This window comes from Vicia villosa, linkage group LG6, assembly GCF_029867415.1.
Source record: "Vicia villosa cultivar HV-30 ecotype Madison, WI linkage group LG6, Vvil1.0, whole genome shotgun sequence".
NCBI lineage: Eukaryota > Viridiplantae > Streptophyta > Magnoliopsida > Fabales > Fabaceae > Vicia > Vicia villosa.
Genome location: NC_081185.1, coordinates 147493715 through 147512058, shown reverse-complemented (window position 1 = coordinate 147512058; position 18344 = coordinate 147493715). Strand labels below are relative to the sequence as shown.

General features: G+C 32.0%; 2 protein-coding genes across 3 annotated transcripts; both read left to right on the top strand.

Annotated features, from left to right (window-relative positions):
- The first annotated feature begins 6772 nt into the window (after positions 1-6772).
- On the top strand, positions 6773-11301 carry LOC131610397 (bZIP transcription factor TGA10-like). 2 transcript variants are annotated; one of them, XM_058882342.1, is made up of 11 exons: positions 6773-7286; positions 7391-7488; positions 7835-7923; positions 8008-8106; positions 8321-8392; positions 8501-8560; positions 8646-8723; positions 8798-8873; positions 8962-9233; positions 9741-9980; positions 10965-11301. In XM_058882342.1, the coding sequence occupies exons 1-11, from the start codon at positions 7129-7131 to the stop codon at positions 11112-11114; spliced, it is 1392 nt and encodes a 463-aa protein (XP_058738325.1). In that variant the 5' UTR covers positions 6773-7128; the 3' UTR covers positions 11115-11301. The 2 variants fall into 2 exon arrangements, with proteins under 2 accessions (XP_058738325.1, XP_058738324.1); XM_058882341.1 differs by having other exon boundaries at positions 8318-8392.
- A 5605-nt stretch (positions 11302-16906) lies between these two features.
- LOC131612680 (polygalacturonase inhibitor-like) lies at positions 16907-18241 on the top strand. Its single transcript, XM_058884444.1, has one exon. It carries the CDS (start codon positions 16951-16953, stop codon positions 17734-17736), a length of 786 nt encoding a protein of 261 aa, XP_058740427.1. The 5' UTR covers positions 16907-16950; the 3' UTR covers positions 17737-18241.
- The last annotated feature ends 103 nt before the right edge of the window (positions 18242-18344 follow it).

Below are 18344 nucleotides of genomic sequence, written 5' to 3'. Positions count from 1 at the left end.
CTCATTATCTCTTTTCTTCTTTCAATTAGTAGGTTTTCTATTGAACTTCCAGCATGTTTCACGAGTATGATAATCACGCATATAGTGATCACAACATGGTTTGTGTGGTTTCCCACCTTTAATGAAGTTTCTAGCGACCTTAATAACACTTTCATGTTAAATACTCTGAGAGATCTGTCCAATCATAACTGTTTGTCATGCTTCTTCCCTTGTTATTTCAAAAAAACGTTTTCCCAAAGGTTTTTAAATGTGTCTTTCATAAACTTAGATCTATAACTTCATCAAGATCTTTATTTAGTCTAACAAGAAACACGAAGACACTACCATGTTCTTGTGACTCAAGGAACGAGACTTCTACACATTTCCAGTTTCCATCATAACAAAGATCTAATTTTTTTCACAAGGTTAAAATTTCTTTGTAATAACTAGTTACATATGTATCGCCATGCTTAGCATGACATAACTTTGACTTCAAACCAAAGATTTGGGAGGAATTTATCGTTCATTACCAAAGTGACGTCTCTAGCCCATGAATTATATCTTTCAATTGTTAATCTTCGAGACATTGACTTTGAGGAAGGTTGAAGAACCCTATAAATCATTGAAGCATGTACCATAATCTCTATCACAACAATCGAGATCATCGTCAAAACGACCAGTGATGTTGTTACCATTTCCATTACCTCCTCCGTTGTTGTTCTCACGACCTCTACTGTTGATGTTACCATAACCTCCTCCATGGCCGATGACAATTGGTGGAAAATCATTTTCATTATTGTCATCATTGCTCACACTCTAACCAATTAGGGATAGTGGACATCGAGTAGGATCCATCTCCATTGAATTGGGTTAAGTCGTACGAAGTCAATTTATAATACAAGTTGTTGTTGTATAGTGGTCAATATCCCAACAAGTCGTTGTAGTATAATGGTAAGTAGTCTCACTAGTTATGGAAAACCCTAACCAGGGATCTAGATACCATATTAGAGAATATGTAATAGTGTTATATTTTATTCTTCAGCAATAGCTGATTTACTAGAGCATTATAAGTTGGGCTAAAAGTATATAAAACCTCACATTATGACACCACTTAAAAACGTCAACACCCTATTGGGACAAAGCGATTCATGACAATAATGTTCTAAGAAGGTCATTCTCCCATAAAAATACCTCTCATCCACCCAAAGCCCCAATCCCAAACACCTATCTATCATGATACCATGTTACTTTTAGTGAAGTCTTTTTGGGTTGAAACTTGATAGAGTCTTCCAAACTTAGTTTTAAGAAATACCTTTTCACACTCTAAATCCTCCCAAAAGGATGTTCAAAGACCAACATGAATATTTTATACTTACCATCCATGAACCAACGTGAATCAATAGACTAATCAGATCCAAGAAGAAAAATACTTTTATATTAAGATGATGTCTTCCTAACCCAATAAGCCCTACCCTACATACTCCCAAAATTAAGAGAGACCTATAACACACTAATAAAATATCGTGCCAAAGACCATCATCAGTTCTAGGAATTTTTAAACACAATTTTCCTTTTATAACAAAGTTGACCTGATGCAGATCTATGATATTTATCCCACTTCCATACTTCAACTTGCAAATATATGACCGCCAAACCCAATAAATCTTAAACCCCCTTTAACTCTTCCATAATAAGACATCCTATAAATTATGACAATCTTTTTCAACATCTTCAAAAAAGAAAGGTAAAATATGGAGATTAAACTTAAATGGTTCCCACATAGAGCATAGATTAAAGTCTATTAGAAATATGAGAGATCAGGGGTTCCCATGTAGCCTCCAAGCGAGGACCATCCTCCATTATAAAGCCCAAATACCTAAAGGGGAAAGCTCATAACTTGTAGTTCAGGAAACTCTTGTCCATCCTCTAGAATTTCAAAGTTACATTAACTCATATAAGACTACTCTTTGATAAGTTGATCCAAACATTTGAAACTGTTATGAGCCAACTAGAGACCCAATACAGGTAAGATCCAAATATCAAGCCTAAATAAAATTGTCCATTATATATATATGACACACGACAGACGTAATATACACTTTCTAATTTTATACTTTTACTTCACTCATTTTGGACTCTGTAACCGACTTGAGCGTTAGAATGTTAACCTTGCAAATCCACCCTGCACCACCGCATCATGAGTCCATCACCACAAATCAATCACAATTATGGTTCTAGTACAGAACTGTGGCATCATCTTAGTGAATCAATAACTGAGTCCTGCGAAAATTTACGACCATATCACCTTCGATCTAAAGCCAGGTTGCTACTAGATCTCGTCAAGATGGAGAAGCTAACCCTTGACATCACACAAAAGAACTCAGCAAAATCTCCTGATCTCCATAGAAACTCCGTAAAAGGGAGAATGAACTATTTCTTAGGTAATTCGAATTAAAATCTCATTTGTTTTATCTCACTCATATTAACTTTGGCGTTAGAGAGTTAACCTTGTAAGTCGGCTGCTACTCTACTGTACTGGAAGCTTGAGTCTACCGTTACAATCCATATCAATTGTTCATCGATCATTTATGATCGGAATAAAAAAATCATAGTTACTAATACAATATAATACTACTATTTATAATTATAGTTGATTTCAATTTGATTAATTTTCAGAATCTGTTACACTATCTACTCAACACCAAATTTTAAATAATTAAACCAAAAAATAAAAATAAAAATAATGTATATATAATTGCTAGACCAAACTTACCCGTCTCCAATATTTATGATTCATCCCTCCTTCCTTTTTTTTTTTAATTTAATGGTTGTTAGATCCACACCATAAAGTAATGGTTCATAAAAGACAAATAAATTAAGTGAATTAATAGTTAAGATTTTTTGAGCATGATGGAAGCATGAGAGAAAGGGAAGGATAGAATCCAAATCCTCTTATTTTCATTTAATTGCTATCATTTTCATTATTAATAATTCAAAAGAAGTATGATTAGTGGGTCACAATTATTAAATAATTATTAAATTTGTACGTAAATATAATCCGCTTTATAATTCTAATGAATAATTAATGATATTTTTTCTATTATATTCTTAAATATTTATTATTCTCTCTCCTTTTAATTATGTAAATTTATCTTTCACATGCCATTAATGAAGGACAATTTTGTAAAAACCTTCATAATTTCTCATTTTCATACAATTATTATTTTTTTTAATATGTGTGAAAAGTCCAAAATGATTTATGATAAAAAACGGAGGTAGTAATATAAAAGTTCCAAAATTGTAAAAAATGACATGTTTATATAATTTTTGTGATTGGTTGTGGATCCTTGGATTGTGATCCTAGTTAGGAGTTTGTCAACGGTTGAAAATTATTTCGAGACTTAGTTGCGGATCGCCAACCGTAGCCGTTGGATGAAAAGTTAAGAACGATTGCGATTGAATGAAAATTGGTGGGAAATTAGTTTGATTTTGTGTTAGTTTGGAAACTTTAAGGAAGTTGAAGTTAGTTAGGAGAGTTAAGGGTAAATGGGTAAATGCATGAGTTAGAGAATAAGTAGGTAGTTCAGGGAAGTTAGAGACAAGACATGTTGGAGTTTAACATAAGTACCAAGTCTCAATGTAAGACTAATGGTCATATCCTTGTAACTTGAAAATGCCTTGAAATCGCTTTGAATTTGCCTTTGAATTCTCCATTTTATGCCTTGAATTTTTATGGATTAAACCATGCATTTGAGTGCGAATTTTACATACATAGCATTGCCTCAAAAGTAGAGGAAACCATGTCTTGAGTTTAATGCACAAATGCATAATTTTTCTAAGTGTAAATGCAGAATTTTTCCTTCACTTTCGAGCAACTTTTGAATGACCTTGGTTCATGATACTTGCGAATTATTTGATGTGTATTTTTCCTTGTATCAAGATGAACATCATGGTGGAAGAATGAGCTTGAACCGATGTCGGAAAATGGAGATAGAGGCATGGAAATAAGACTTGATGGAAGTTGATTTTTGTTGGAAATCTACATGTAGCATAATCATGACATAAGTCATTTTTCTCATGAATGGTGATGAATCCTTTGTCAAATAGGTCTCGGAAAAATCAGGGAAAAATTGAGTCGGTGGTGGAAAGTTGGCCTAAAGTCAACAGTTGAACAAAAAGTCAACTTTCAAAAAAAAAAAGTAATTTTTCCTTTTTACTTTGTAATCTAGTGAGGAAATCAACTATGGTTTCACTTTCTTCCATCTGAAGCAATTCATACGTTCTTTTGTGAGTTTGTAACCTCACCTCTTTTACCTTCTCAACGCCTCCAAATAGTTTTTCCAGAATTTCCCATGCTTCTTTAGCTGATTCAACATCACTAAGCTTTTCAAAGTTATCTAGATCAAGACATTGATGAATTATAAAGAGGGATTTATAATCTTTTTTCTTAATTCTTTATGTGCAACCTTTTGTTCATCTATCGCGTTTTCTGCATGTGGTGTTACTCCTTCCTTCACAAAATTCCAAAGATCTTGATAGCAAAAAACAATCTTCATATACTTACACCAATTCTAGTAATTCCGACTCTTCAAAATTGAGAGACTCATCGAAAAATGCCCATTCAGATGATTCATCGCGTTATGCTTCCCAAAATCACACAACTAGTGCTTTACATACCAGATGTTGGAATTACACCAAAAACTTGGAGAATTTCGAATCAATCTAGATGAACAAGAATCAATATTTCGATTATTTTGCCTTTTGTTCTTCACTCGAGTGAATCAACCACACATTAGTTGTAAGATAATTTCGCTGTACAATGATTATGAGAAAAGAAAAAATGAATTGAGGAATTAGAAAAGAGAAATAGAGTCTACGAAAGAGGAAGAAGAAGTTGAGAATTCTGCCGAGAAAAACCCTCTGCTCTTTATTTTGCTTAGTGCAATATTATAATTTTCACAACTCAACTTTTTTTTACAATATTAGGGTACTTCCATATTTATAGGATGACGTTGTTTGCTCACTAAGCAGTTTCTAAATAGCTAATTAAAGCAAACAAAATAATGCTAAGTCGAAATTCTGTCGAGACGCTTTTTCGATATTTTAACTTCTTACAGTTCAACACACAACATAATTTCGACACAAAAAATTACTTTCTCAAATATCCCACCTACTATTTTGCTCTTCCTCTTGATTGTCTCCTTCTATGAACTGTTTGCTATTCCATGATTAATCATAGTACTAAGAGTGTAATCCGATGTATGTTACCAGTTTCAGGTTGATAAGAATCTAGAGAGAAGGTATAATTTTTCCCTAAAAAAAAGTTGTATCATCCCAAATAAAATTCAAGAGTGGGGAATTGTTTTTGTTTACCTATCATTATTCAAAAAAGATATAATATTCTTCAGTCTTGAAAATGACTTATACGATTAAAACTTCAACAAAATCATTTTCAAAATTAAGGAATATATATAATGGTCTAACTCACGTGTTCCCTATAGAGTCGACCTCAACAATAATTTATTAATATCTTGAGCATAACCACTTATTTGAAATTAATATAATTCAATGTATAGGGTGATTATTATAATCCAAGTTTACACAAGTGGTTTCAGATCATGTATATTTTTTCAGATCATTATTGCATTGTATTATTAATTTGAAATCAGGCTTTACATTTTTTTTTGTGTGTGTGAAAGAGATAGGACAACAATGTCAATACAAAGCCTTTGGTCTCAATAGAAAATAAAACTAATAGATAAGAAAAAATATGAAAAATATTTTTTATAGACTATTTAATTATATCCGATAATGACATTTAAGTTTTTTAATTTAAAAGAAAGTGTTAAATGTTACTAAAACTATTTATACAAAACTTTGAAGCAATTGCATTTTTATCCTAAAAATACAAGATAATTATTTTTGTGTATTAGACCGCGGTTGAAATCAAATTGAATCGGTTATAAAGAAATAGTGTTTTTTATTTATATATAAGAATAATATTACACAAAAATAATTATATTTTTGAAATAGTATAAAAAATTTATTAATAACTTAATAATTTTTTTATGACTTTTTATATTTTTAATATGATAATAATAAATTAAATTAATAATTTAATGATGTTATCAATTGTTTGTTTTCAAAACTAATTTTCATTTCTTCTTCTCATATGTTATGTTTGCACTCTATTTTATTGCATTTGCTATTATATAATGTTGCATAAAATCTATTTTCATTTATCATTATCAAATGAATAGACATCAACATAGAAATTGAAAATAATTTTTATCTTAATTTTTTACAGTAAGAAGAAGAAAATTAAATCAAACAACACCAAATATCAATTTTTTTAATCAATTTTTTATAAATTAAAAGAAAAATTCGATCCAACCTTAAAAATAGTCTAAACAATCACTTTTCTAATTTTGATCGATTTATCAATTTAAATCTCGGTTCTGTTGCCTGTTGATTTTAGATTCAAGATTCAAAGAGACTGGTTAGCATTTTAATTTTTGATTCGATTGGTCAAACCGACCGATCCGGTCTAATTTTTATTACATGTTAAAATAACATATAATAAAAAAATAGAAATAATATGTGATTGACTTTTGCCATTATTCTTAAAAAAAGAAGCAGCATCAATGATCTATCTACGTGTAAGTTTGCATGAAATGAAATGCCAATAAGAGTTGAAAATAAAAGATGGCATTTTTGTCATTTCACTCTCGAATAATAAGAAGGCCACACAAGAAAGCTTTTATTATAAGTTATTTTCAATGAACAATTCAAACTCTATTCTTTTTTCCTCTCTAAATAAACACAACAAAAACATATTCTCTTGTTCTTCTTCTATGGTTTTTCGTGTTTATCATCACAAAATAAAGTTTTTATGTTTGCAGAAAATCATCTAATTCTAAGTGCCATATATATATATATATGAGAGAGAAAGTAGCATTCAATTCAATTCTCTTTCTCTCTCTAGCTCTTGGATTATAACTGCATAACCGACTCTCTCCGATTTTCCGTGGAAAGATGAAAGTGATTTTAAGTAGAAGAAACAAAAGGCGGTTTCATAGTTCATAAAGCTTACGAAACAAGAACAAAGAGACAAAGTGTTTAGGTTGTTTTTTCCTTTTTGTTATATATATGGCTTCAAGTGTTGAAAAACCAAACCAAACCACTCCTCAACTAGAACCACTCCCACCATCACAACATCATCAACATCATCATCATCATCAAAATAATCAAATTTCATTTGGAATGATGCAAGCTTCTTCATCAACCTCTCTCCCTGGAAACTTCATGTGAGTTTCTTTCATCTTTCATGTATATATGTATATATGTATATATCAAGATGAACCATAACCATTGATTGTGTTTTGGTTTTTGTTTTTTTATGTGATGGCAGAAATAAAGATTCAGCTTATGATTTAGGTGAATTGGATCAAGCACTTTTTCTCTATCTTAATGGACAAACAGACACATCAAGTATTCAAGACCAAAAACGTGAGTTTTTTTTCTTAATCAGAAATTCAAAAAAAGTTTCTTTTTTCCTTTCACTTTTAGTTTGTTATAGAGAATCTTTATGGCTCACACCAAAAGCATGTACATCATGATCAGAATCATATCTGCAGAGCAGTAGTACTACCTTTGACCAGATCCTTTTTGCAGAAAAAAATGAAAAGCTCATTTTCATTATATATTTCTCACACTTGTCTTGTTTTCTTTGCATCACACTCACTCTTCTTGTGTAATCATTTCTCTCTTGATTAGTATATTTATGTTATACACATATTTACGCAACAATTATTTAATGCTGCTAAACTTCTTGCATTTTTGTGTGTTTCTGCAGAAAATCCAACATCAGGAATGAGGCCACCAACTCTTAACATTTTTCCTTCTGAGCCTATGCATGTAGAGCCATCATCTTCCAACTCAAAGGTCTAATAAATTGTGTTACACTAGTACTTCTCTTTCATTTTGTTACACTTAATTAACAAGTTTATGTTGTTTATTAATTTATAGGCTAACATGGAGTTACTTTCTTCGGAAACAAGTGGATCAAGGAAAACCAATCTACCAAAACAAGTCTTCTCTGGCTCTGAACCATCCAAAACTGTCAAGGCAAGTACTCAAAATCAATATATTAAACAAATATGTCTATAGACTATATGTTAGATTATATTTTTAATAAAAATGGAGAAGACCAAGAATAAAAATTTGGTAGCAACAGCATAGCATCTTTGAGCTAAATTATTAAGCTAGTGATCAATTATTGCTAGATGTTTATTATTATAATTATTTTGTTTATCTAAATTAATCACCTAACTTATAGCAGCCAGAGAGAAATCATGGTAAGGGTCCAACTTCAAGTTCTGAACAAGAAGGACCTAAAACACCAGATCCCAAGGTTACTACTACTTTCTCTCTCTCATGATTTTTTCAATCTTGTTACTATTTTTTTTCTTTCTTTCTGGTTTATATTATAAAATGTTATGCATTACATTGCATTGCACAGACACTGAGAAGACTTGCTCAGAATAGAGAAGCAGCTAGAAAAAGCAGACTGAGAAAAAAGGTAAATAAATCCACAAATTCCATATTTGTGTTGATTTTTTTTACACTCTTTATGAATAGCATATTTCTTGATTTCTCTTTCACAGGCATATATTCAGCAGCTTGAGTCAAGTAGAATTAGGCTTAGTCAGATGGAACAAGAGCTACAGCGTGCTAGAAATCAAGTAAGAAACAAAAAGAAATTAAAAAAAAATTATTTTTGTGAACCAAAATTTAAATTGCATGATTCTATTTTTAGGGCATGTTCTTTGGTGGAGGTGCAGTCATGGGAGGAGAGCAAAACATTCCTATCTCAATGAACAGCATTAGCTCAGGTCTATATCTTCCCTCACAATGCATGTTTAACTAATTTAATCCCTTATATAATAAAATGTTGATTTTGTAATTTTATGAATTTTTTAGAGGCCGCGATGTTTGACGTGGAATATGCGAGGTGGATAGAGGAGCACCACCGTATAGTATGCGAACTAAGAGCGGCGGTTCAAGAGCACATTCATGAGGATGAGCTTAGAATGTTTGTGGACAAATTCTTGGCACAATATGATCAACTAATGCATCTTAAGAGCTTACTTGCAAAAGCAGACATATTCCATCTAGTTTCTGGCATGTGGGTGACCCCAGCTGAACGTTGCTTCTTGTGGATTGGTGGATTCAAACCTTCTGAACTCATCAAGGTAACATATGGTATAACATTATGTTTTAATTATCCAATGATTCAGTTCATTCATGTCATGAGATGATGACTCAACATTTATGTAACAACATGATGACAAAATACAAAGTTATTGAATTTAGCATATGCTTTATTTTTATGATAACTTTGAGTGCATTATGAATTTAATGTAGTTAATCAATGAAATGATGAAAGATAACCATAATGTATGGTGGAGTTAGCCTAGTTAGGCTTCATCTCCATAAAAGCCATACCTTTAACCCAAATATTCTTGCGTGGAAATGAAGAATGATTAAGAAATTTAGTAAAGAAAAAGAATGTGGCAAAACACAAGTTCCATACCTATGTCTCTTTTGTATTATAGTTAATCATAATAAACAATCTCTAATTAGTTACAAATCATTGAATTCCATGATTTGACAACCATACTTAACATTTATGATATGCCCATAATGTAAGTTGAAGATTATAATTTATATTAATTTAATTAACTTTATGTGTATTTTAGATAATTGTGAGTCAAATTGAGCCTGTAACGGAGCAACAAATAATGAGTATATACGGATTGCAACAATCTACACAAGAAGGAGAAGATGCTCTCTCACAAGGACTTGAAGCTTTCAATCAATCTATTTCAGAAACTATATCATCAGAACCATTGAGCTATCCTCCAAATATGAATAACTACATGGAACAATTGGCTAGGGCCATGAACAAACTTTCCACTCTTGAAAGTTTTGCTAGAGAGGTACATAACATAATACATTACCTTATACTTATTTTCACTAATATTATAATGAAGATTTTTATTGACATTGATGAATTTGTAAAGTTGGTAATGTGTATGCTATACACGTGACAGTTAAAATCAGTGGTCCCACACCGATACTAGCCCCATATCTAATGTGATGTCATGGTCATAACCGTTTGACTTGAGGACACAAACTTATAGACCTTTCCCCATAACCACTCCTTTTTGAATTTTGACTAGAAAAAAAGTAGGATAATATTTTCTCAAGTAATTATAGTGATTATGAATATTAGTAGCATAAGTAATCATTTTTCATTATTCCTCTATAACCTCATCTAGTCTTTAGTTTGACCAATTTGTAGTATTACAATAGTCACACATACACACACTCTTTGCAAAGAATACATAATAATAATAATAATAATAATAATAATAATAATAATAATAATAATAATAATAATAATAATAATAATAATAATAATAATAACCTTGTCGTCTATATATATTACTGAGTTTTATTTATAAGAAAAAGTTAACTTCTTGGATACATTGAATAATTAATATATTTAGACAATATACAGACCAAATATATTAGTTATTCAATAAATTTAAAAAACAATTTTTTTTATATATAGAACTAGTAATAATTAACAAAATTTTGAAAAAACTTGTACTAGTCTACTTTTCTATATATAAGAAGAGTGTAAATGTTATAGATGGCCCAAATTTGACTATAGAAACCCATTGGTTTGAGTTTCAAAGGTAGAAATTAAGAGAAAAGATGCCTTGCTCTAGTTTCTTTTCCAACCTCTTTTTGTCTACAATTGATATTTCATTATTTATTTTCAGTTGAATCTAGAAGCAAAAGTTGGAATTTCCAATACACAGAAACATATAACATATACATTGTCAAAACTCACAATAACATAAATTTGACTGTAGAAGAAAATAACATGTTTGAGATATGAACTGAACTTACAGGCAGATAATCTACGACACCAAACCATTCACCGTCTGAATCAGATCTTAACGACGCGACAAGCAGCGAGATGTTTTGTTGCCATGGCGGAGTACTTCCATCGCATGCGAGCATTGAGTTCTCTCTGGTTGGCACGCCCTCGTCAAGAATAGCATGCAGTGGTGGTGCCACATACTACCTTCCCCACTTAAAGCTAACTATAGCAATATCTATATATATATATGGTCCTTAATTTGTAGCTTCTTAATTTCTCTTAACCTTATAAATTTAATGTTTTTTTCTCTATGTACAGATTGACAGATAACTATATATAATCTATATAGAATTGAATTTTAACAACTCTAGGGCACTTTGTCTTAAATTGTTTGGAAATGAGGGAAGCTTGTATTGAACTCAGTAGTTCATATTTGGTCTTGAAAAGGTTGAATGCATAGTTACTTCACATCATCACATGATGTGAACCATGTCTTTAATTTTGATTCTAAATTTTTAATTACTTTTTATATCTTCCTTTGCACGCTGCTTTTATTTTTTAAATGTTATCAATATGAATGAGTAAATTACGTGGTCCATTCTTACAAGATTAGTTGCAAGAGTCAATTTTACATGTCAGGAAGAAAAATTAATTCTGAGTTTTATTAGACAAACGGCCATTTATTGTTCCTATATATGTATTGACTATGAATCTAATAACAGGTATGCTATTTTGACACTTTTCCATACACCTTATCATCATATTATACACCGTATATAAAAACAAACAAATGTTGTTGCATTGAATTGAGAGTATAATTCAAGTTAAGTTACTTATTTGGTTAACAAGTTGTTGGTGATTTTAGTATCATCAATGTATTTTGGTAATAATGTGATTTACTGTAGGCCGATGCAATTATGCGTTAAGCTTGAAACGAGTTAGGGTAGTGCGGAGTGCACGCTCGTAGAGCCAAACATGCAATTGAATACGAATAATAGAAACGGGGTTTCAAGGGGCAGAGCTCCTATCGGGGCGCGGGGCAGCGCCCCGTCGGGGTCCAAGGGGCGGAGCCCCTGGCGGGGTGCGGGGCAGCGCCCCGAACGAAATTTTCGTTTGAATAGTTGCACCATTTTCCAACCGACATAACCGTTTTACCGAACAGGTGCGTCGTTTCCCAACCAACATAACTGTTTTTACCGAACAGGTGTGTCATTTCGGTTTCTATTGTTGATCTCCTATATAAGGAGTCATTTGGCCTCGGTTTCGAATACGAAAAACATACTTCCTCTACATTCTGATCTGTTCTCTATTGTCAGAAACAGATTGTTCTTCGAGAATTATCCCCGCAAAGATTTCGTGAACCCAGACAAGAATAGGGTCGAAATACTTTGTTTAGAAAGTGAACGAATTCTTGAAGATATCCAGGATTATTATACCAAATTTCTAACACAAGTTAATCTTTTATATATATACTCCCTCCGGTCTCAATTATAAGCAAACATTTAATTTTTAGATTCATTCAACAATCAATGTATTTAGTCTAATAATAGACTAAATACATTGATTGTTGAATGAATCTAAAAATTAAATTTTTGCTTATAAATGAGACCAGAGGGCGTATATATATATATATATATATATATATATATATATATATATATATATATATATATATATTGTAATGCAGTTTAGAAACAACGATAATAATATAATAATTCTTATTTTTCATTTTCATTCTCTCTCTCTTTCTCTACTAATTAAAAGTGTCTCACGCATTAATAAATTAGTATTTAGTGTTTTGGTTAGAATATTTTTGATCGTCTTTTTAAGAATCACACGTCGGTAACCGTGTTTCCAAGATCATGGGTTGTTGATCAATCGCTACAAAGATGAACGGTAACAATGACAATATTCTAAATTCTCTTTCAATTTTTGACGAAAAAAATATTGGTTTGAAGATGAAGATGAAAATGGAAGAAGAGAGAGAGAGAGAGAGAGAGAGAAAAAACTCTGAGTAACTTTCTTACTAAAAACAGAAAAACGACGGTTACAAATGAAATTCTCCTTACAAACTAAAACTTAAAGTTCAGTATTTATACTACCAATCTTAAATGCAACTCAAATTAAATTGAAATGCAAATCTAAAATATGTTGAATTTGGATTACACTTCAACACCACCCCTTAATCCACATTCAATGCTAAAATCAATAATACCAAGTCCATATCTCAAGTGGTTAAAGTGTTCAGTCTTGATAGCTTTAGTCAGCACAGCTGGAAGTTGCTTTTGAGTGCTATAATGGACAACTTCAAGCATTTCATTATGAACCTGGTTGCGCAGAAAATATAACTTCGTATCAATGTGTTCACATCTCTCATGCAGTACTCGGTTCTTGGCAAGGCTTATGGTAGATTTGTTGTCTAACATCAACTTCACAAGCTTGCTCACCTTAATAAATTCATTAGCCAAACAGCTTGACACGCAGACAAAATACCTGCAATACTCAGCTTCACAGGTTGACAAGGCAACTACAAGTTGCTTCTTGGAGCACTAAGAAATGAGACTTCCCAAATACTTGAAGAAATATCAAGAAGTACTCTGTCAACTCTGTCTCCACATCAATTAGAGTCTGAATAAAATATCAGCTCTGAATTAGATTTAGCACCAGAAGAGAATAAAACTCCATACTTCAGAGTCCCCTTAATTTACCTTAGTATCTTGACAACAACTTGGTATTGTGACCACTTTGATTTGTTTATAAACCTACTCACCATTCCAACTGCATAACAAATGTCAAATCTAGTGTTACAAAGATCTCTCAATGAGCCAACAAGTGTTTAAAAGTTAAAGCATCTACATCATCACCCTCAACATCAGAATCCAACATGTGATTTATTTCAACAGATGTGATTGCAGACTTGTAATTTGTTAATTCAAATCTCTTCAAAATAAGTTCATACTTCAGCGGATGCAAAATTATATCCTTCTCAGAGTACATAATCTCCATCCATAGAGAATATACTATGTTTTCTAGATCATTCATCTCAAACTCATTCGTCAGCATCTTCTTAAACTTGACTATCTAATCCGAACATCTTCCTATAAGTAATATGTCATCAACATAGAGGCATGGCGGAATCATATTGCTTTCAGAGGTATGCTGAACATAAACCCCATACTTTGTCTCACATTTTCTGAATTCTTGAAGCTTGAAAAATGAATCAATTTTCAGATTCCAAACTCTAGAAGCTTGTTTCAGTCCATATAATTTATACAGCTTGTACATTATCCCTTCCTAATTCTTTTTCACAAATCCAGAAGGTTGTGACACATAGACTTCCTCTTGTAAAGGACCCTTCAAAATGTATATTTCATGTCTAAATGCATCAAAAATCTTAAAGTGAGGTTTGCAAGCTCCCCTTGAGAATATTATCAAAACATTTCCTGACTTCTTTAGAGTTTGGGTTGCAAGCTCCCTCTGTGAGTAAGACTTAGAAAATTTTGGTAGTCTAGAATTTTTTTATCAAAAATAATGTAATTTTTTTAATCAATCTGAAAGATGCACAATAGTTTACAACCTTAGAGATAGGTTTGCAAGCTCCCTCTGAGTTTAAACACATTAAATTTTCAATCTCATTAAAGTGAGATTTGCAAGCTCGCTCTTAGAACAAGAAAATCTTAATCAGAGTTAAATGTGCCAATTTAAGAATATATATAATCTTGTACACATAATTTCTTTAGAGCAAATAAGGATATAACAATCAGATTATCCCAAATATCAGAGTTCCCATAATATATTTCGAATGTTTGGGTTATATTAGGAAAACAAATATATCAAAATCATTACCCTTTTCCTCCCCCTTTGTCATCAATAAAAAATAATGTATATTAAGCGGAAAGGATAGACAAAGAAATGGAAATATAAAGATATTTCATTGATCATTTTGCAAACGATGAGTACAACATACACAAATACAGAACATGAAGAACTGAGATAGCAACAATCAACAACTTTTCAATAACCAACTTATCCAAAGAACTCAAACTTTTCACATTCCTCCTTTGCTAGGCACCGGTTTTAGAGGGTTGGATTGTTACTTTTTCTCTTGTAAAACAACATTTGCAAAGGTTAATTTTCATTTTCTCAATTTCTTTGGAATTAAGGGCATACGTACCCATAGCGAGACCGATTGGGGAACTTCTTGAACCAATCCTTGTCTCTTCTCTCTCTTTGTCTCTCTATGTCTCTTTTACGTTTATGCACAAATTGTTAAACCATTGGCTGTGTGATTGATATATAGAGAAATTTTCTTTGTCTAATTCTTCAAACAATTTTGTTGAGTTAATTACATTCTATGTAATTGTAATTAGTTTCTCATATCAAACAAATTCAAAGAAAAATATGGTTTGAATCGATTGCACACAAAGTGTTTGACAAACTCCTTAAGTCGTTTTTGTGTGTTAATTCATTAGAAATTGATTACTACTATGTGATTTACATTTAAACACAAATTTCTAAAAATTTATTGGTTACTTTTCTCATCTTACGTAGTCGTTCGATCGATTAACGCATATCTGGTCTTTTCAATAACAGTTTAGGATAGACGACTGTCGATCCAGGATTGTTTCTGCACGCCATAGTTAAAACCACTTTAAAAGAAAATTTTTATTAGGTAGATTTCATTTGCGGTCTATTCACCCCCTCTAGATTGTAGCCTATCGTCTAACAACATCTTCTACTTTTCACACTATTCTTCTGAATTCGATTTTGTCCCACTTTCTTATTGAGTGATTCATGCTCTTTAATGTTAAATTTCTTCAAAAACACGTGAATTGATTCTAACGAAACCCGGTGTCCTTGTATTTGAAGACCTACAAGTTCACACGCACAATCCGAAAACTTAGGGGTTTCTTCAGGTGTTGATGACATAGAACCACTATTTAGGCGCATATTTTTTGTAAGCCGTAAGACCTTACAATGATCCCAAATGTGTGAAGCATTTATGGTTACATGTACAATATCAACTTTAGTTCCTCTTGATATAACAGTGAGGATTTATCAAAAATTACCACCAAACACAACAACTTTTACTCCAAATATCTTCTTTGAAGCATTTTCGATTTCACTCATAATATCCTTCAAACTTTTGTCGAGTTTTGTCGTAGGAGCTTCATCCCAAGATGCTTGATCTTTCAATATAATACTCACTCACACATTCATTGTATTATATTTAAAACTCTATCAATAAAAACAAATTGCTTAAGTTTATTGAACACGAGACTATAAATAGATTTATGGGTAAATCATTTAAATGGATTTATGTGCAATGATTTTTTTAAAAAAATTAAATAAAAACTTATACCATATTTTTAAAAATGGGATAAATTTGCAAAATTTTCACCAATTCCAAAAAAAAAAAATCAAAACCGATTTTTTGTCACCGCTATCAGATATTTTATAGTTTCTGGATTCAATTAGAGTGAATTTAACTTCAATTAGAATAATTTTTTTTTTATCAATTGTAATTTTAAGATAGGTTAATAATGAGAAATACATTTTGGTTGTTACAACATAAGAGAATGATGTATAAGTGGGGGTGATAGGACAAAATGAAGAAAAAAACATTTTGATTAATAAAAAGAATTAGGGGATGTGTCAAAAGTATAAGTAGATGGTAGCAAGAAAAAATCTCATCTTCTAGCATTATAACTCTTTGGCCCATCCAAACAATAAACTAACAAAGCCTTTTATAGAAAATTTCCGAATATTAATAGAAGACTTTCCTTGTTTAAAAAAAAATCTGGTAGCAGTATCATTTTCACACATCTCTTTCATGAATTTGACTTCGACGCCAAACTATATGCCACCGTCATGGAAAAAATTTGGTAATAATCTACAAAACTCTAACTTTGTGTGTGTCACGCATGATGCAATTAACATCTTAGCCGCAAAATTTCGCAGCTGAAGCTATATATATACTATCAAATATTTCTCAGCATAATCTCATTAAAAAAATGGCAACCACTGTTTTTCGCTTATCCTTGCTTCTGATATTACTATCAAATGCAGTCTCTGATCTATGCAACCCACAGGATAAAAAAGCATTGCTCCAAATCAAGAAAGACCTCAACAACCCTTACCTTCTAGCCTCATGGAACCCAGACGCTGATTGCTGCACTGACTGGTACACCGTCGAGTGCGACCCCAAAACCCACCGTATCAACTCCCTTACTATCTTCGACTCCTCCACCTCACACACCAATTTCTCCGCCCAGATCCCTCCCTCCATCGGCCTGCTTCCATACCTCGAAACTCTCGTCTTTAAAAAACTTCCAAACCTCACGGGCCCTCTCCAGCCCGCCATTGCCAATCTTACCAACCTCAAGTTCCTCCGCATCAGTAACACCAACTTGTCAGGCCCGGTTCCTTCCTTCTTAACCCAACTCACAAACCTCACGTTTTTAGACCTCTCTTTCAACAACCTAACCGGTTCAATCCCCGGTTCACTCTCTCAGCTTCCAAACCTCGCCGCACTTCACTTGGACCGTAACCACTTAACTGGTTCGATCCCTTCCTCGTTTGGTTCGTTTAATGCCAGTATATATCTCTATCTCTCCCATAACCTTCTCACTGGTTCCATCCCAACCTCGTTTGTAAACCTCAACCTGCAGAATTTGAATGTGAGTTACAACAGGTTGTGTGATGAAATTCCGGTTGGTGGAAAATTGCAAAGTTTTGATCTTTTTGAATATTTTCATAATAAGTGCTTGTGTGGTTCTCCACTTCCCAACTGTACCTGATCCATAACTATAAGGCGCCAAATAAAGAAGTATGTCATGAATTTTCTACCATTGTGAAGCAAAACAGTAAATTTGAGATAGAATATTAATTCATATCCAAAAAAATATGTAGCGTTTCATATTATCACAAGGATCGTCCAAAAAGAATTTCATGAAATCTAGTGGTATACTATATACTAAAGTGTGATGTTTTTATGTATACATTTATAATTTTACTGTTTTATTACTCTCATTATTTTGAGAGACTGAAAAGAATTGAAATGAGAAGGAAATCGAAAGGAAATTGAATGAATTCATTCTTCTCAACTGAATTCCAGCATTATAAGAGTTAGGTCACTTAAGTAGTAAAGATCTCACTATGAGAAACAAATAACCAACAAACTCAATATAAACAACTAACTATAAAATAATAAACTAATAATTGGTTATATGATTATATCCTTCTTCAAGTTGGAGAACATATGTCAAGGAGATCAAACTTAGAAATGAAGATATGAAATGGAGTGGGATCTAAGAGCCTTAGTGAATAAATCAGCTAGTAGCTCAGATGATGAAATAGGCAGCAAACGAAAGAGATGTTTCATCTTTTTCTTAACCAAATGACACTT

Coding starts and splice junctions, on each gene's coding strand:
- LOC131610397 (XM_058882341.1), top strand. CDS start 7,129: ATGGCTTCAAGTGTTGAAAAACCAAACCAAACCACTCCTCAACTAGAA. Junction 7,489..7,834: donor AAGTATTCAAGACCAAAAAC/GTGAGTTTTTTT, acceptor GTGTTTCTGCAG/AAAATCCAACATCAGGAATG. Junction 8,561..8,645: donor AAAGCAGACTGAGAAAAAAG/GTAAATAAATCC, acceptor TCTCTTTCACAG/GCATATATTCAGCAGCTTGA.
- LOC131612680 (XM_058884444.1), top strand. CDS start 16,951: ATGGCAACCACTGTTTTTCGCTTATCCTTGCTTCTGATATTACTATCA.